Raw genomic sequence first — 20,685 nt, 5'->3', positions numbered from 1 at the left:
AATTCTGTGAGAACCCCTCTGAAGTAGAGGTGACTTTTCTGTTGCTGATTTTACTATCAAAAAACATAAAACAGAGGTAATACATAAGATAAGCACGTATCAACCTAAAGGTTGAATGGTCTTTATAAAACTTAAGTAGAAGGTGACTCATATACTAGCCATACATTTGTATGAGATATTTGTAAATGAATTGGTAATCAAAGATGACTCAATTTTAAATGCACTGAGGTATTTATAAAAAGTAGACTGCTAGTAAAAATCCACTTTTTTAACTGAAAATTATTTTACTGTTGTGATACATTTAAATACTTCTTGATACAAATGTAATGTTTCATGTCTTCAGTTTTCCATAAATACATTAACCTGTAGTAATTTAGACTTCTTTTGAAATATCTGTCTCTATCTCTGAAAGGTGCTGACCTTGTAAATCCAATTGACTGCTTTCAAGATACATTAGGATTTGAGGATTTATATGTACATACAAATATGGACTCACATATAGATACTGTGAATTTCTGGTTTGGCAAGACAGTAGATGCTCAAATAACCGGGATGAAGTAGTGGATGAGCACACAGTTCATTACAGCTAGCAGGATTAAGGACCCAAGGTGTTTAGCCAGAATCAGATTCTTCAGCATAAAGTTTGGGAGTGAATTAATAGCGTTAATAGCGATGTCTGGGACAACAATAATTGAAATCATTTCTCACAGGAAGCATTTGGATGCGTATTATTATACTAGATTAAACTTGCTGAACAATACATCATAGCAGCACCTTCAGATCTGGTGCCTGGCACTTGGCTCCACATCCATGGCTTGGCTCTGAAATAAGCACAGTGATTTCCAGAGGTGCCGAGTGCTGGTAGCTCCCATTGAGCTCGGTCAGCAGAACATGGATGTGAGCAACGAATACACAAAAAATCCACAAATCAAAGCTTTTAGTCTTAGCTGTAAATTAATGACCTGACTGATAGTGAAACCTGTTTTGCACCGGTCTCAGAGTGTCAGCAGCTGAAGTTAGGCACCTGGATGAGCACTCTTTGTGAGGGTAGCAAGAAAACAGAGTATTGATCAAATAATGATGAAAATTATGGTCTTAGTAAGTAGACAACAGCGTTATAAAACTTCCCCAGTTCTGGCAGTAATGCCTACTTCTGTTACAGGGAATGTCCTCAGAAACTATAGTATCTCTAAAATCAAAATGAACTTTCAAGTTTTGCCTCTAGATTTCAAATAGAGACTAGTTCTACTCATCTGTCTTTGCACGTGTTTTTTAAGTGTCCAACTAACTACTGTTACTTTCACGAAGTACTAATTTAGTATGAGACCAGTTATTGCTTGTCCTCATGGTGCTAGCATTACTCAAAGGAAGAAAAAATCTCTATTAACCATTTCAGTTTGCAAGTAAGACATCAGTGCCTATTACTAAAAGTTCCCAGTTACATATATGTTTCGACATATAAAGACATTTGTCTTTGTCCAGCAGCCTCTTTGTAAAGGCTACATCTAGTTCCTCACCTCATTCATCTCCCTCTTTCCCTCCCGACAATTTGTGTCAAGAAATAGCAGTCGAAATGTTATGCAGCCGACAATGCTGCTGCAGATTCTTCCACCTGGGACAGGCGGCACGTTGCCAGGCTTCCCAGGCAGGGACAGTGGCTGCTTGGTATTTACATCATGCTCTGCCATACTTTTCTGCCTTTAGGCCGCTGGGAGGCTGGCTGGGCTACTTTCCTCCTCCTGGGAGCCATTACCTAGTTAAATGTGATGTTCTGTGTACAGAAATAAAATGTTGTGCGTACAGCAAAAGTGCTGTAAATTTTTACCTCCTTTTTGTAAAGAAAAAAAAAGGGGTTCATTTCTACAGGAGCCTCTGCACACAGTGACACCTTTCAAAGTGATCCCAAACAGCTATGCAAACATGGCTTATGTTTTTTATCTTGCTCTTCAGATCCCTTGATGTTTTGTCACGCAGTTCATTCACACCAGGCATTTCAGGATGTGAACGTAGTTCCTGCAAGCAAAACCTAGAAGGAGCAGGCATACATAATTTGTAAATAAAAGGCTGCCTTGAAAATTTGACCTTTTTCTTTTTATGTGCTCTTGCCTCCAAATTACTTATCATCTTTTAAATAATTACTTTTTTGTAAAGTGGCAGTTTTAACGTCCATGCTATGCTTTCAGATACTTGAAGAAGTGAAAAACTGTCTAGCTAGGAGCAGAATTTGCCTGCTGTTTAGCACTGTATGAGCAGCATTGCTCTAAGTATTCTTTTGCTATTACTTTACTTACATTTTTAATCTGCAATGTTTCATATTTACTGGATCAGCAAATAATCAAGGTCTTTAGATTTTTTTAGAATGTATTTTAGTCCTCTCTCCAAAAAAGTTAAATGTCCCTATTTAAATAGCTTTTACCACGTTATGCAAAATACAAATAAAATGTAAATAGTTTCTTCTACTAATCCACATCTGCCTGGGTGTAATTACATGATACATGCTGGTTAAGCACAAAAATTTTGAATAGACAAATTTTAATGAGGCATGTGCGTTGGGTCAAAGCAGAAATAAAATGAGTTCTAAAACACTGGTTGTATAAAAATGGCACCTGCTTACTCAGCAGATCTGATTCTTGGGTAAACTTGCAGACACGTGTCAGTGTCACATCCTTGTGTTGGCCCTTGTAGAGGACACCAAGTTGGGAGCCAGGGTGCTCAGTCCTTCTAATGATGGGGACGGATTTTAGTCTGAGTTAACCACTTGTATAATGATGCTTTGTAGAATTACTGACTTGCTGCTGAGTTACATCTGTTGATCAGGTTTCACAAAGAGGACAAGTTAGGCCTATCTCATGCACGTTTGAGTGCCTGAATGCCTAGAAATACATTTTGATTTCACTTTTTGTCAGATTCAGTAAATAATCATTTTTGGTACCCTGCTTTTTTCCCCTGTGCCTCAGTTCCCACAGTCCAGTGAGTGAAAGGAGGATCTGTGGATAGTGGTTACCTGTCAGCTTTGCAGAGTTTGTCAGCACATCAGTAAAACTTTCTGTACAAGGTGAAGACTGGGAAACAGTTCTTCCATGCCAGTATGAGCAGAGATATTTTAACGGGCTGTTCAGTGTTCTCACATACCACCAAGTGGTCCTGAAATTATTTCCCTGTGCAGAGGCAGCTGAGCATTATGTCTCCCAGCAGTTCATTTCATTTCACTGTGGCTGCCACAGTACTATCTATCAGATAAAGTTGTTATAAAGCTAAAAATGAAGTGGTCCATTTTAAATTTGGCTCTTCCTATCAGTAGCTGTGGTTATTGTATGCATGTACTTCTCCCTGGCTTACATTCTTGATATGTTTTAGCAGTTAATATAATGTTCTTTTTTAAATGAAATAAGTTAGAATTTTCTTGGCAGGTGTTTTAAGTATTTCAGTATTAATATACAGTAGTCATCTTACACTGCAATCTCCTTTAAGAAGTGGTTATAATTCAGTAACTGTTGTTTTAAAAATAAGGGTAATTATGTAATCAGTATTAACAAAAAATAGGGCCAAGTTTTTCAAAAAAAGAGAAATCAGGCTACCATGAACTGCGGGATCCTAGATTTTATCTGTTGTCTATAAAAGTCATGCCATGCAGATGTTCGCAGCCAGAGACAAATTGGTTTTACAAGGTTCTGTGGCAGGTCAGAGTACAAGAAAAGAGACAATTTATGTTTATACAGAACCTTTTGAAATCTTTTAGAAATGCCTCTAGCCATTCATAACAAAAATTGTATGTTCACACACTGGATTAACACCTATGGCAAGTGGAAGGAAGTTGAGATTCAAAGTTTGGCTGCCACTGTTTAACTAAATGATCCCTCATGCACTAATTCTCTGTACTGCTACTAGTAACGGTATGTGCACATGTAAAAATGGCTCATTTCTAATGAATCTTCACCTCTTCCATGACCATCAATCACGTGCCATTGTTATTAAAATTACCCCTATGTTTCATATCTCAGTACTGGAAACATGCTAACACCTCTGAATTTATTGTTAATAGACTACTGTGCCAGAAATGTTGCAGCATTTTGCAGAAAGAGAAGACAAGGTCACTGCTGAGAAGTGACAGAAATAGCTGGTAATGACAGTAGATAAGGTGGGTGGGCAGATGAAGGAAAAGCTTCAACAATGAAATACTCATATCTTGCTAGTTCTGAAGCTCACACAAAGTACGTATATGCAAAGTCTCAGTATATGGTTGAGAAATGCAAGTGGGAGTAAGTAGTGCTGGAGAAGTTAGTTGAGTTTACCTGGGCTATAAATACAGCAAAAAAGAAATGCAGCCTGCGTCTGGCAGAGCAGGTGCTTCCTTTGCTGCCTTGCCAAGCCACGGGCTCTTTTTAGCTCCGTCGCTATGGGCTTGGGCTGGCTGCAGCAGGGTAGCAGAACTGTCTCTGCCCCCCACCAAATCACAGTGTTCTGTCATATTTTAAGCACATGAACGCAGATACTGAAAGCTTGATCTAAAACTGCTTAGAAACAATGGAGACATTTCTACTAAACTTTGAATGGGATTGCAAATTAACAACAAAGATCTAATCTGCACTTTTTACTCTGCATTCAGACTTCAAAGTTAAAATGATTCTAAATAACAAGAAGGGCAGTCCAGTAGGTGATTCAGTTCACTGAGGTAACACAAAAAATTCCAGCCCGGAAAGTGAGTGCACAAGAAACAATATTAATAGGAAATAAGCAAAGTGTTTGTATACAAATAGTGGGAATATGGATAAGAAAATGGAAGAACTTTACCTGCTGGTGCAAGATGTGCATACAGACATTCTAGCAGTAATAAAAATATAGCAGAAACAATAACTGGAGTCACTGAAGAATACAGGTTCTTCAGAAGGGAGGGAAATAGAGCTGGCAGCATTACAGGAAACATTAGGATAATTTGTAATGAAATGAGTTCTGCCAATAAAACAGTTTATGTTTGGATCAGACACCTCAAGCACAAAAAAAAAGCATGTTTGCAGAATTAAAGCTTGCAAAAAAATCCCAAGGGTGTCATGTTTGACTCTGTAACCTTACTTTTGAAAGGAATGCAAGTAAGAATCTGTCTAAATTTCTTCACCAGTCACTAAATCAACAAAATATTATGATAGTTTAGATCTGGTTTTTGCTTTGAAATATGTAAGATAACAAAGCATAACCTTTAACCAAGCATTCAGGCATTGATTCCATTTACATTACATGACAAAATAAGTAATGATCAGCAAATTAATAAGCAAAAAAAAGCTAGTTCAAGAAGTGAATTATTCTGAGGCTTCATGGATATTTCTGTAGAAGAAGACATCAAATTTCATCAAGTGTAACATATTGTGTTACATCTGACAACAGGGGACTAGGTTGAGCCATCCAGGAAGTCCCCTCCTGACCATTGTTCCTAAATTTGTCAGTTAAATGCAAGAGCCTTAAGTAAAGCAGAGGTAATCGTAAGACAGCTGGACAAATTTGCTCGCTGTCAGTATTCTCTAATATCCTTTGACTCAATGCTGAATTTGGGCATTGGCTGCTGGACAGAAGAATCTGTTCTTGTGGCAGTGTGGATGTTTGAAATGTAGGACAGGAGATTTATTGCCTACTTTATTGGGTATCTATCAAACTTGCCACTTCAACTAGCGAATCTCATTCAGATGCCTTCTCCACAGACCAGCCCTCCTGGTCTTCCTCACCCCTGAACAGTCTCAACTAAGATAGGGCAGGTAGGGCGTGTGCAGAGTTTTTACAGATTAGTGAAGAAGATGAAATTGGAGAGACCACCCAATAGTGGGGCTGTTGAAGTGCAGAGATGTTCATGCAGGAGAAGAGAAGGCTTAGGGGGATCTTGCCAATGCATGTAAATACCTGAAGGAAGGGTGCAAAGAGGACCGTAGCCAGGCTGTTTCAGTTGTGCCCAGGTACAGGACCAGAGGCCACAAGCACAAACTAAAGCACAGGAGGAGGTGCCTTCTGAACATCAGGAAACACTTTCTCACTGTGAGGGTGACCGAGCACTGGCACAGGTTGCACAGAGGGGTTGCTGAGTCTTGCTCCTTGGAGATACTCAAAAGCCACCTGGGCATGGTCCTGGGCAACTGGTTCTAGGTCGCCTTGCCTGAGCAGGGTGTTGGACCAGATGACCTCCAGAGGTCCCTTCCAACCTCAGCCATTCTGTGGTTGTGTAAACAAGCTCCAGTCATTATAGCAGATTTTAAATCTAAAAGTCAAGCAAAGTTTGGTGCTTAATATAAATGTTGTGCATAACTTCAAAGATACCCACTCACTGTAAAGCTGTGATTTCTGGAGGCAGACTACGGCTTGCTCAGAAAATCAGTCAGGAATTATAAAGGGGATGGCTTTTATGCTTGTCCATATGCACCCATTATTATTAGAAGCAGCAGGAGAGAACAGGCGGAAAAGGTGCTACAGGAACCTTTCAGAGAGTTTTCCTAAAGTAGAGACGTTTTGAACTTTGCATTAGCATGGCATTGGCTCTGTAATGCTCTTATCTCTCTCTTCCCACCAAATGCTGGATACTGCTCTGTGTCAGCAATGAGGAACTCTCAGCCTGGCAAATGAGTTAGATTTGGAGAAACTCCTACAGTCCAGAGATTTATTTGAAGGATTTCTGAAATTAACCCCTTTTATTCCTCCTCCTGATCTATTCCGTCTCCTGATCTGAAAGTCAGTTTCTTTCCCGTTTAACGCCAGTGTGGCTGTTTCTTTGAGTTGAACTGAGAAACTTGTGCCTTTTTCCCCATCCCTCTTAATCTTCAGTCATATGTTCTCCTTATGACAGTACAGCATTATGGGTCCCAAATGGTTCGGCTGTGAGTGAGTTACAACTTCAGAGTGTGTCTAGACGTGCTATTCATGTCAAACCTCAGAAACCACAAAGACCTTTAAAAATGTTGATTCAGGAAATGCTGAAGTATTTTCTGCTGTCTTGAGAGGGATAATGCAGGGTCGTTATTTGAAGAAGGAGCTCTTACCCAAGACCTTCTAATGCTCAGTTTTGCCTGTTTAGTGACTGGGGAAAGGGGCTATATATTTCCTGACTGCACTCCTTGTACACAGGCTAATTTCATTTCACTGGAGACCTTTGTAATGTCAGCTAGTTTATCTACTTTTCTGATTTATGAAAAACATATTGTTTTACATTTTAAATCATAGCTAATCCTGTACAAATGCATGAAGTGAAGGGGTGAAAATAGCCAATGATTTACTTGCCCAACACAATAAATGCATTATTCCCTTTGCATCTTGCTGAAGTATTGCAAGAGAGAATGAACAGATTTGTCTCCTCCCACCACATATCTGCATTGCCAGCACTCAGGGAAATAAAGACTGCATGGATTTAAAAGTTGCAAGGGTGCTATTAAGACATAAGCTACTGAAACAGGAGCATGCATTGAAGAGTCTCAGTTCAACAGTGTCTGTCCTAGTATGAGCAATGTCAGCCTCACTGCTGATGCGGAAGCCAGGGATGAGAATGCAGGTAAGATCTTTCTATATCAGGGCATGAGCAAATCACAATGAATTGCAGCCATTCCCACTATAATTTAGCACCGTGAATTCTTTCTCTCTTTTAAACCTTGACTTTTGAAAACTGTTTTACTCTCAGCTGCTTGTGACAGAAGGATTTGAGTTCTTTCAGTGCTGCCTATGAAGTGACCTTACTGCTTTTGCTTATGGTTTGAAATCTATTTATGATGCACATTTAAGACAGTATTTGCAGCTTCTAAGGTTTCTGTGAATAATACTCACAAACATTTAAAAAAATTCTCTTAGCATTTTTTCCCTAGACACCCTCTGAAAAAATCTTTCTCTGCATCACAATTTGTGCATATGCAATTAATTACTGTCAAGCTGTTAGCCTGATCATGTGGGAATTGACCATTTCATTTTCACATAGAAACAACCTTTGCCTTTCATTGTCACATAGAAACAGCCTTGCACTGGCATCCTGATGTTGCTCTTTTTTCCTCAGTTTGCTTGATTAGATCTTTTGATTGAAGTACTTGAAAAACATAATTTCATAAAGACTCTTGAAGCAATTCCACACAAACAAACCACCTCATGCTCCCTAAAATATTCTCATTTTATTGCTGAATTTTCAAATAGCATTAAAAAACATTACATTATGATAGGTCAATTATTGAACTGTGTACCTTGTGAATACCTCACACTGTTGTCTGTATAAATGATTTCTTGTTCCTGATTAACGGTAGGGTAATAAGACAATCTTCACTTAGAAAAATGTTTGAACTTGTGGAGTACTTTAACCGTACATCCTTCTCCTTTGTAGCAAAGACGCAAACTGTTTTATTAGAGTGGAAACTGACAGTGGGCCATCAAAGTATTCTGGATATCATCTGTACAGATTACTCATTTTTATTTTAATATGCACGTTAACAGTACCATAAAAAATATTTATATCTATAAATATATAGATCCATTGTAACAATAAGAAAGAACTTGAATTTATTTCAGAACTTTTCAGTAACAGAAGCTGGTTGGTGCATGAACAATATGGAGACCCATAAATAGCCTGTTGACTTAAAGCATTCTGCTTTCATATATTCTCTGGCTGGTAGCTCTGTACTATACGTGAGACAAGATTTGGAGGTAAAGGTAGTATCTTTGTTTTTATTTGACCAGCTGGTTCATCTGGAACTATTAAAGTGATTTTCAGACATGTGACTAAATTTTTCTAATCAAAAGCTATTATACCTATCTACAAAATTTGTCTTGCCACTGTTCTTGAACCATCATGGCTACAACAAAATGCCACTAAACATCTTTATGATATGCAAGACACCATTCTGTTCATGCCTAGAATAGGAAATGACTGGAGTAGGCTTGGATGTCTGATGGCAAGTAATGACATTTAATAGGAAACAGTCAATATCATGATCAATGCAAAAAGTATTTCCTTATGCACATGCATGCACAGTCTTGTATCCCTATTAATTGATTCTTAAGTCCACAAGTGCTTATTATTTCGTTTTTTTCTTCTCTTCACCAGACAATGGTATTTCTTGACAAACAACCCTCCAAATAAACTTCCATTGTATCTAATAAAAAAGAAATCTGTGGACTATGCCAAAAGGAGTCAAAAAAATAGGGAAGATATGTTAAGAAAAGGTGTATGTCTGGATCCAGCTTAATTCTCCAACTGTCAACTTCCACAGAAAAGAAATAGTACTTTCATTGTTTTATTTGTATTACGTTTGCTGGCAGACAAACTTTACTATTTAGTCCCCACTGTTTGAGTCAGTATGTTGATCTAAATTGTTTTATTTTTTAATCGAGTTCTATCTTATAGAAAAAAATTTGCACTGCATGTACAGTAACTGAAGTTGTCTCATGTTGTCACTATTTTTTTCTTCTCTTTCTAGGTGATGTCATTGTCTATATTAATGAAGTTTGTGTCCTTGGACATACTCACGCAGATGTAGTCAAACTCTTCCAGTCTGTTCCTATTGGTCAGAGTGTCAACTTGGTGCTATGTCGTGGATACCCTTTGCCCTTTGATCCTGAAGATCCTGCCAACAGCATGGTGCCACCCCTTGCAGTAATGGAGAGGCCTCCGGTAGTGGTAAATGGAAGACATAACTATGAAACTTATTTGGAATACATTTCTAGGACTTCTCAGTCTGTTCCAGACGTAACAGATCGACCACCACACTCCTTGCAGTCCATTCCAGCAGATAGTCAGCTTGATAGCACATTCCCACCACCTGCCCATGATGATAATGTATCAATGGCTTCTTCTGGGGCCACCCAAGCTGAACTCATGACCTTAACCATTGTGAAAGGGGCCCAGGGCTTTGGCTTCACTATAGCAGACAGTCCTACAGGACAGAGGGTGAAGCAAATTCTAGACATTCAGGGATGTCCTGGTTTGTGTGAAGGTGACCTCATTGTTGAGATCAACCAGCAGAATGTACAGAACCTGAGCCATGCAGAAGTAGTGGATATACTTAAAGAATGTCCTGTTGGAAGTGAAACTTCTTTGATTATCCATAGAGGAGGTAAGTTTGGAAAGTCTGTACAATTACAAAAATGTGTGTAAAAGGTTCTAAACCATAAGATATACATATACTCACTACATCCTTGTGTGCTAGATTGGAAATTAATTTCCATGTTGCAGGAGGTAACACCATTGGTTCTGGAAATGTGTGTCTGCAATTAAGTATCCTAGGCAAAATCTAACCATTTGTTGTACATTCCTTTTTGTGTTTTGAGTGTCAATGGTCCCACCTCTATATAAGGGTAAAACTAGAGCAGTTCCAGACCTTTCACCCCATAATATTTTGTATGGTGTCTGCAGCAAACGCTTATAGTCCCAAAGCAGTGCTGCAAGCTTTAGATACAACTGTATATATCGACTCATTAAGGTAGATCAAAATCAGAGCAAGCTATTAGCCCTTTACAAGGTTACTGGTTTTGACAAGCCACTTTGTCTCCTTTTCCTTCATTGTAAAAGTATTGTACAACAGTTGTTTCAGTTCTTTCTTGACAACGAAGATCTATAGTAAATTTTTCTCTTTTAAAAAATAGCTACCAGCAACTTAGTTTTTCTGACCAGCCTGACACAGTAAGCTTGAATATACAGCACTGGGAGGGGGGAGTAAAGACTTATCTGCAGGGAAGCAACAACAGAAAAAGTCTTAATACCTTGACAGAGATAAGTAATTTTATAGCTTTTAATATTTTAGCCAAACAAATTTTCTTTGCTGCTTTGAGACGAGCGTCCATCACAATTTATTATTACCTGAAGTGAATAATGATTGAATTTATTTAATGAAAGATCTTTGTTCCTCTGAAGTCATTCATATGTCACTGAACGTACATTACTCTGAACTTCAAAAGGGAAAACAAAGAATTCTATACAAAAATACTTATTGCTTTACATCTGAAATGTAGAGGTTGGAAAGTGAAGCTTTAGTGTTTACGTATGCCTGATGTTTGTCATAAGAAAACCTATGAATCTGTGTAACAAGGAATATGGTAACATTTTATCAACTTGCAGAAATAATAAACAGAAGGTGATTTAAATATCTGTAGATTCACATAGTCAATAAAGTATTTTTCATATCTATATTTAAAAGAATGATTTATAAGAGACAGAATCTGACATTTCTTTGAAATGAAACCTAATTAAGACTGCGAAGTAAAGGCCAGTTGGTGTCACTGTAGTATATGAACTTGGAGAAAGTTAATTATTGCAGAGATGCTATAGTAGTTGGTATTAAATCTGGTTTTATTGATCATCCATTAAGAATCTGGAACAGTGGAGTAAGCAACATTTTTTTCTAAAGATGCTGACAAATTGGGGAGAATTGGATAGCAAAAAAAAAGAGCATAAAGGGGACTAGAAGGGTTAATGTAACCCCAAAAGATGGTATTTTATTTTGAAAAACGCAAGCTAATCCCCCTCTAGAGGAAAACAATTCAGAACACCAATCCTCAGAGAGAAATGGAGTGTGAAATCCAGTATGCTGAACAAGCCTGAGTAATAATAGACAGGAAAACAGATATTTCAGCAACCAGTGCAGGACAGTAGCAAAAAAACCCTGAAGCAGCAACATACTCAAGCCCATGAAGATAATTCCTCTCTCTCGTGAGAATTTCTTCTTAAAGCATTGATTCATGATCCGAACAAGTTGATCAGCGTGGTAGTTTAACAAGTTCTGGTATGTTAACTGAGCTGTGATTATTTTCTAGACATTGCTGTGGCAGATTGGAGATACTGCACTGAGCTCAACCGTCAATAAAAGCAGTATATATTTACACCATCTTGTCTTTTGTCAGGCCAAACACGGAGGTACAGGTAGTTACCCTAGCTCAGCTGAAACAAAAAGCTAGGTCCAAATGCGGTAGCGTGTTCCTGAGTCTTATCCTTCTGTTGCTGGGGCAGGGGGTGACTGATTGTTTTAGAGAATGCGGAGAAGGGAACGAGAGCATGGTTTGTTCATGGTAAAACAATGACCAGGACTAAAGCAACTGTTTGGAAGTACTGTTTGATTAAAGGCAGTAAACTTTCTTTGGAAGTAAGTTTGATTAAACTTAATGGATGATACAGAACAAATTGAAGTTTACTATGAGAAATTTCTATACATCAGAAACAAGGAATATATCTTAATGCAAGTTTGTTGGAATCTGAAATTAAAGAAAGGCTCATTTGTCTGAGTGATTCAGAAGAAGTGAAAAAGTACAGTGTATGAGACAAACTACTCTATCTGAGAGCTGGCTGAATCATAGCTTAACGGAAATATGAGACCTGTCTTAAGGTAACAGCCTGGGATTTTTTCATTATTTCATAGGAAAATGGAATTCATGTGACCAAATATATCTCTATAATGCAGGTAATTATATCTATGCTGGTCGCCATGTCTCCTTTTATAGTCCCTGGGCAGAAATAGGCCTTTCTAGAGTGCAATCCATGTCATTCCAATGTAGACATTTCAAGTCAAGTGTACCCTAAAAGTATATATTCTGTTTGACTGACTATAAGGGGAATTGAGGATGACTGGCTCAGATATACATGTCTATCCCATGTGTTATGAATAAGAAACAAATTATAAGATTTGGGCATGTGAGATAATCTGAATACAAAACAAAATTCCACTTCTTCATGAAACTGGCTATGATTCTGAAATATTTAGTCTGTGACACCAGTGAAGCAAGACATATTTTCTGGTTGCTCATGGATCTAATTTTTATTTTATTATCTCTAATGTGCAATGACACTTGAATAATACTATCCTTTTCCTTCATTACCCTATGCATCCTGCCTTTAATGTCTAATTTTTAAGATTAAGACCAAAGTACTGTTGCTGCCTGTGGAAGAGGAAGGCTGTGTTTTGCATAAAGTTGTGTATTGCCTTGTAGCATATTCTGTCTCTGATATGAATATGGCCTGACTGCATAGTTCACTATGGCAGATCCATTTCTGTAAGTGACTTAATCTCTCTCTCATCCAGCAATCTTATCTACATTGCAGACAAGAAACAGACGGACATTGGCTGAGATATACTCTCACAATAGGAAAAAAGCATCTCATACAGGAAAAATGCTCTCTCATATGCATGCAGTATGCATGCTACAGCATTTAAAAAGCTGTTGTCCCTCAAGCTTAGGAGGTCAACAGCCTGAGAGTATGCAGGGGAAGGAGAGGTCTCCATGTTTCAATAGAATGGAGGGAATAACAGTACTCAAATGTAAAGAGGCCACTAAAGAAAATTGTCTGAACCATACCAAACAGAGACTTGTCATGGGGTACAATCCAGCTGGAGGAAGTCCTGCTGCATTTGTAGTGTACTCATTTTAAGATTTCTAAAGCAGAAGTAGTAGTTTACCTGCTTGTTAAAATATAAAAATCATGGAAATAATATCATTGTATATCTAAGAAAATACTAAGCAGCACTTATTGAGATGACAACTATGAAGCTCGGTGGCTAGAAATTTTACAGTCTTCTGTTTATTAGTTAGGTTCTTTCCTAGACACAGATGTGCTGCTTAGTTTGGTTTCTTTGCATCTGTTTTTGCTGACCAGCCATAAAGTTTCCATTGATTACTATAAGCTGAAAGAAGTTTTCATACTGGGGGGGGGGGGGGGGGAAGAAAAAGAAAAAGAAGGTGGAAAAGTGTTGCCTAAAAAAAAAGGAAAAATTAATAGAAAAAAAGAAGGGAAGAAAAAGATGTGAAAGTGTTTGTTACCTAAACAGATTTATCCCTTTCTGGCTTTGCTTCGGCCTTCACATTTCATCCTCAGCCTCTGCAGCAGTCTGCATTGAGTATAGCCTGCTGAAACATTGTGGAAGAGCTCTTAAAAATCATTTTTTCTAAATGTGAGTAGAGCAGAAAATCTGCATTAGTCCAGAACTACTGAAATACAGCAAGCTCTAAGTGGTTGGATCAGTAAGTACCAAATTTATGTAGAGCAAAGTATTCGCTAATTAGTATATCAAAAATTGGTTTTGGCATGTTCTTCTAAATCAGGTATCCAAGTACCTGACATAAGCTGTCTCTTTTGGGAAGTACCTTTGAAATATATGAACTTATAGATAGCAGCCCAGCCCCAGAAGTGTTCCTGTCTAAAGAAGAACTGACAGCCAAATGTAGATTCATCAAGACTTGTCTGAGTTGTTGCTGTAAGGAAATCTGAAGACTACCCAGGACTGATTCATGAAGCTATGGCAACTCCTAAACAAGTGCTGTGAGTGAAACATTAAAACTAAATGCAAAAAAACTGGGAGCCTGGCAAAGTTCCTACATCAGATGGCTATTTTAGAATTATGGAGCCCAAACAGGCTCTGAGAAACAGACTGATAGTACGAAATGGAGCCAGATAACTGACATACTCTCCATACTGGTTAATTGTTAGCCCACTCCTGGTATGGAACTGGAATAAGCCAGCATCTGATTTCACCCAGACACAATAAGGGAGATAGCGTGGGCCACACGCAATGCACAAACACTCAAGATGAGGAGGGAGAATTCAGCTACGTAGATGTAAACTGTGAGAATAAAAGGATGCCCAAGTATCTTTCTCAGATTTTCTATAAACCCCAGTACAATTTTATAGCTCCGTAAGACTGCTAACAGACACCAGTACACCACACAAAGCATGAGCAATTTCCAAACCAGCGAGAAATTTCACAAAAAAACATCTCTGCATATTCTAGTGAATAAGCCTGGCCCCTCAAAATGAGCGGACTTCAACGGAAGGAATACTACATCCTTGGTTCCCTTTCCATGGACTGTTCTCAGATTTACCTCTCTACCACAGAGGTGAAAATTTGTTTTGTCCAGCCTTGCTATAAGGTATCTTTCAATTCCTCTGGTCAGGAAAGCTCGTACTTCTTTTACTCCAAGTTGTCCTCTCTCTTGGGAAAGCTGCACAAGATAAAGCTGCATGCAGCACCATCATCCTGCTAACACTTGTCTAGCCCAGGCATTTCTGATCTCCTGGTTCCATGACCTCAGCCCACCACTGAGGTCTCTTGACTTTGCTTCTGCAGTTCTTCGTTACAAATATTAAGAGAGTACCTGGTGCAAACTGGAGACCCTGTATCTCATGGCTTGCTTATCCCTAGTTCAGGATTTTTTAGTCAACAGTACTGAGGGTATGAAGAAATGAAATTGTTAGGAGGATGGTGTAGGTTTTTGATATGGGTGTTACGGAGCTTTTTTATTGTTCTGCTGTCTCTACTCCTTTACATCACTGGGTCACTGGTGATTTTTTTCCTTCCAGTCACTTCCTAAAGGAATCCAGTCTTGGTTTAATTGCTTCTTATAGATAATCTGAATTAATAGCAGTCTGTTCATTCTTACTTTGTTCATGAAGGTATGCTTCTTTCTGTTGTCTCTGACAAGGAATATTTGGAGATACAAGCTCAAATAGCTCTCCTGCTTCCTGCCACACTTTCTCCTCTTCAGACAGTTACTCCAGCTGTACATTTACTCCTCATCCTTTTTCTCCCATTTCTTGAGAGTATTCTAAAGTTGAGAGGAACTTAGATCCATTTGGCAACATCTGCATTTTTAGCCCTGCTATATTCTTAAATGGCATATATATCTTTTTTTTGTGAGTTTAAGGGACATTTGATCCCTCAAAGGGAATGTGCATGTGAACCTTGTAGTGAATCAGTGACCCATTTGAGGTGAACTGGGTGAACTATTGATACCTAGAAGCCAATGATATTCTTCTGTCCAGCATGCTGCTAAAACATCATCTTTCAATTTTCTTTTTCCAATTTACCACATCATTTTGCCTTGCCATCTCTCTATGAAGTGATCTGCCTGCTTTAAAACCAATGGAAAACAAAGGTTCGTAGCTGACCTTTTTCTTTTCCATCTCAAAATGTTAAGCTTTTATATGACTTCATAAATTCAACAGTTTCTTCAGCATGAGTTCTCTGTAAGCATATGCTTTTCATGCTAGCTTTTGAGTTGTTTTATTTTTTTCTCATTTTTGTTGCTGTTCATAGCTAGTAATGCCAGAAGTATTTGATGATCAAATATATTGCGAGTCATGCTACATTGTCCACTTCGTTGACTTTGCTGTTAGATGTCATGTTGCCCTTTTCCACACCCCCAGCCTTGGCCACTTGGTCTTCCTACCTTCCCTACATAGAAATCAATATTTTGTGCAAGATGATAGTTTCACAACAGCCTTGTGAGAGAGGCAGTTGTCTTTTCTGTGTTAATTCCAGAAATAAAATCTCTGAAAGATTTTTTAAAAATACTGCTATTATATTAACATAACTCCAGGAAGCACTCTTTCCTGATTCATTTTTACAAGGTGTGTCTCACCTTACGGTATCATTTTTTTAGCTCTGAGACGTGTAGTCTCCTAGTAACCTTCAAATTACTTACATCCTTTTTGTCCTACACATTGGGACTGTTTTATACTTGGATTAACCTGAAACATTTTTTAAGCATCTTGTTGTAATCATCTGGTATAAAATCTATTTTAATAAATATTTTACAAGTTGCAGCAGGTAAACTAAAAACTAAGTTACATATATAGCCTGGTTTATGAAGGGATTCAATCTAAATCTTGTTAGTAAGAGAAATAGTAACCTCTCAGTAGCACAGGATATGACAAATTTGAACAGAGGGAGTCATGGCAGGAGACCAGTTATCCTAAAATTCACATTAATGAGGCTTGCGTATCTTTTCTTGTATAGCTCTGATTAGCAGTGAAACAGTGTGCAATTGCTTCCATATTTCTGAATAAAAGGAAAAGAAACCATAGACCTCCTTAATGAATATGGATTCCTGAAAAAATAGACATCAATTATAGTTAGTAGCTATTACACTGTATTAATGGAAGTAGTATTAATTACATTGCGTTTCAAAGTGGTAGTGTTATGGTTTTGCTGCTTCTTTCTTATTAATGCCTGTGCACTGTGTGGTACATTTGTGGATAATTTTGCAAAGCATTAGATAAATCTTTTTTACATATATTGCGTGGAAGGTTTTTAATGACTATTAGCAAGCATTTTGTTTCAAAAGTACTTTTATTATTGGTGAAACTGTTCCCTAATGTAGGTTTATATGGTCTGTATTAAACTTGAACAGTGCTTCTATTAAAACTTATGGGGACACTTCTCCTAGGGATTTCTGTGCCTAACTCTCGTTGACATTAAGAGGAGTTAGTTTGCACACTGGAGAAATAGGTCCCTTTAGAAGACCTTTTAGCAAAAAGAAATAAGAAAAAAGAAATACAAGTGTGTAGAGATAGATTCTCATCATTGCATGTCATAAAGAGGCAACCACAATTGCTCCAATGGCTATTTTGCCATTAAATTTTTATGCCCAAGATGAGGCTACATACAGTCAGCAGTCAGATATTATCATTATTAGGTCTACACAGAGACTTGCCAATGAACCTAGGCTTTGTGCAGAGCTGCAGGAACTCTACCTTCAGGACAGGCAACTACTTGTCTCTGTTAAGGAGTGCAGGGCACGTTTGTGTCTGGTAGCTGCAGCCCATGTCACTGCTAGAACCCAAGAGCTCTATTGGCAGCAGCACAGACTGATTTCAGTCTTACTAGTATTAGTGAGTGAATTAACATGAACTGCAGAACAGTTTGTTGGAGAAAACAGACTTTTTGGCTTGCCTGCATGGGAATCTGGCCACGCCAAAGAAGTTTCTCCTCTGTTCTTGCAAGCAGTATTATCGGAGGTCTAACCGGTTTATCTTGGACTGTGTATCTCAGCAACAAATGGCATCTTTTGAAGCCAAATACTTTCCAAACATGGTACATAGGAGAACCTACAGCAATAGTGGGGCATGAAGAAATTTGGGTTATTTCCTAATTGCCCATAGTCTAGGCTCTGAGTGAATCTCGCCTTCCTCAGAGGAGATCTGGGAGTTCCCAGCCTAAGGAGGGAGAACTACAGAGCTGGACTCTAAAATTTTAAAGTACCATACAACCTGTGCTTGTGTACTGAGGTATGTCTAAAGTTTAGTCTAAATGTGTTGAACAATGTTTCTGTTGGTTCAGTATAATGTAATGTCCTATTAAACATTTGTTGGGTTTCCGAATCTGTTGTCAAAGTACATTGTGTAGATGTTGTGATGTGGTGATTTGTAATATAGTGCAATATTTTATAGTAATAAAGTAAGCTAATACACTATGAAACAAGTGAGTACAGTATCTATTGTGCTACAGACACGAGACACAGCACTGGGGAGATGGGAAGGTGTGATTTTAGGCACCTCCTAAACCACTTACAAGAGCCACAAAATTCTCTTGGCTCCTATGGTTTGCGTATCCAGTAAAAATTCAGAAACTAAATTAGTCTTCTAGATGAGGTACTTACACCTGTACAATTCTTTAAGCAATTTTCTTTACACTCTTAAAAAGGAAAGGAAGGCTACCCTCTATGAGTAATGCTCGACTTTTTGATTTTTTTTATAAACCAACAGCATACATTTGTTAAATACAACATTGCCCTTCTCAGGAAGTCTTTGGGTGACTCATAATCCAAACACAATCAAAACCAACACTAGGATACACACATCTTTGCTGTGTCACCTTCAGATTACAGTATAAAAAAGGGCATAGAAGAAAAAGCTGTCAGGCACAAACTCTGAAACTTGACTCCCAAGTGTGTCCAAACAGATTTCTAAACGAAATAAATGGCTTTCCAAAGCCAGATTTGTCATAACTTGGAACAGTATTTCGGTATATAAGGAACATGCTGTGCAGTTTTCCTGTTTGGTAAATGAGAAAAATCTTGAAATTTGTTTATTTTGTACCTTTTATTACCATGAGCTAAAAGAAGGCAAGCTTTCTGTGCACACATTCCTAGGATCACCTTATTTTTAGTGTATATTTCAGTTAGATGCAAATTATATTTAATGGACTTTTTAGAATATTATTTTTCTCTAATGTAAACATTTTTATTGCATTTCATGTGTTCTAGATAGAGAACTTCTAAAGATCCTGTGATAATTAGAAAAAGACTGTATATGCGTGAATAAAAGCATAGATGCAAAACCTTTGAATGAGAAAATATTTTAATGATCTTTAAATTCATTTTGTCAATTAATTTCCATTTCCACAATGAATTGTTTTTTTTCCAGCAGAAAGTTTGCTAGTATTTTAAAAGGATAAGTGATGATGATAGCAATAATAATAATAATACTTTTTGCTTGAAGAATAAAAAAAATCATAAAGTAATGATTCACGGATTAGTTAGCATCAGAAAAAAGGTTTGCTGATTATGGGAAATACTGCAGTATTATCTGCATATATTTTAATAGTTCAACTAAATACATTTGTCAACACAAAAGTAAACATCTTTTTCTTAATATCCATGTGAAATAATTTCTGTTTTTTAAACTAATTGTTCTCAATAAACGTGATTATTTTAGGCATCTGGGGCCAAGCAGTGCCTCCCTACTGCAGTATAAACCATATCATGTCTCTGAAGTAGCGCAGAAGATACCGTAAACAGCTCCTTAAGGAAAAAAAGGAAAGACCAGTGGAGATACCTGTTCCTTTTTATTTTGTAGATATGATCCTAGTTGAATAGTGTATCAGAAGACTCAGCTGCTCTTTTGCATAGCTTTTAAGCCTAACGCTATTTAACATGCAATGTTCTCAGGTATAGGTATCAGGAATGACTAAAAGAAGATGGAAAGATTCTGACAGAATATTTCAACTGTTTCACCAAAATGAAGGATGATTACATCAATGGGAGGTCCTAGAGCAGTCCAGAGAGAAGTCTGGGGAAAAGTCCACAGGGCTTTGATCTGTGGGCAGTGACAACTAACAAACGTGGTAGAGCCAAAGACAGTCATCTCCATCCAATTTCTGCCCTTCTTCACTAGATTTTTCCGTGATTTACCCAGGTCCTTCCTCAGTCTGTATGTTTATTGCATGTCATTCTGGCTCCATTTTCCTTCATTTCAGCAATTGAAAGAAGTGGTCATTCTTGAGTGTCAGCCCAGTCTTTGAACTTAGCTTTGCTTTAAGCAGGAAGTTGGACTAGATGAACTCCAACTGTCCCTTCCAATCTAAACATCTATATTATTCTATGGTTCTCCATCATTCTCTTGTTTGGGTGCCCAAGGTGCTTAAAGAGAGGGTCTCTGACTGAATGTAATAAATCACCATCTGGGAAATTTTAAATTTCTTCCACAGTACTTCTCAGAAAGAAAAATAAGTTACTTAATCTTGTCTTCTTATTACACCATATTAAATACATATTTCTATAAAACAAACATGGAATCATAGAATCATAGAATGGTAAGATTTGGAAGGGACCTTAAAGATTTATATATGAAAGTTCTTTAGAAATCAATGCAAACAGCAAGAGTGAAGACATGCTTTTTTATTTCAGCTTGCCAGATGAGTTCATTGAGGTTACATACACAGCAGTTTATTCTCACACTATAATTGAAAAATAATGCAGTGTTTGTTTACTTCTTATGTAGCATTCCTGAGCGATCACAATGGTTTATGGGGTTGGATCTAATATAGCAACATCTAGATAGTCTGATCCAGCTAACATTCATAACATGGACATCAGCTACAACAGTTATTTCTACTAAGGTTAACCTTAATTAAGCAAGAGGTTTATCTTGTAACTTGTTCATTGTATACCAGACTTTCAACTTTATGAAGCTCTTTA

At 37.7% G+C, this 20,685-nt stretch overlaps 1 protein-coding gene across 13 annotated transcripts in view; it reads left to right on the top strand.

Annotated features, from left to right (window-relative positions):
- The window catches only part of MAGI2 (membrane associated guanylate kinase, WW and PDZ domain containing 2), a 786,243-nt gene that overhangs the window by 648,505 nt on the left and 117,053 nt on the right, over positions 1–20,685 (top strand). For 12 of the 13 annotated variants that reach the window (XM_075427753.1, XM_075427751.1, XM_075427756.1 and 9 more), the window contains one exon: positions 9,423–10,058. The exons of the other annotated variant lie outside the window; for it this stretch is intronic. In XM_075427753.1, the coding sequence (XP_075283868.1) occupies positions 9,423–10,058 (636 nt within the window). The remainder of the gene's footprint in view (positions 1–9,422; positions 10,059–20,685) is intronic. 13 annotated transcript variants of the gene reach the window in all.

This window comes from Opisthocomus hoazin, chromosome 8 (assembly GCF_030867145.1).
Source record: "Opisthocomus hoazin isolate bOpiHoa1 chromosome 8, bOpiHoa1.hap1, whole genome shotgun sequence".
Classification (NCBI taxonomy): Eukaryota; Metazoa; Chordata; class Aves; order Opisthocomiformes; family Opisthocomidae; genus Opisthocomus; species Opisthocomus hoazin.
This window is presented reverse-complemented; position numbering and strand designations above follow the sequence as displayed.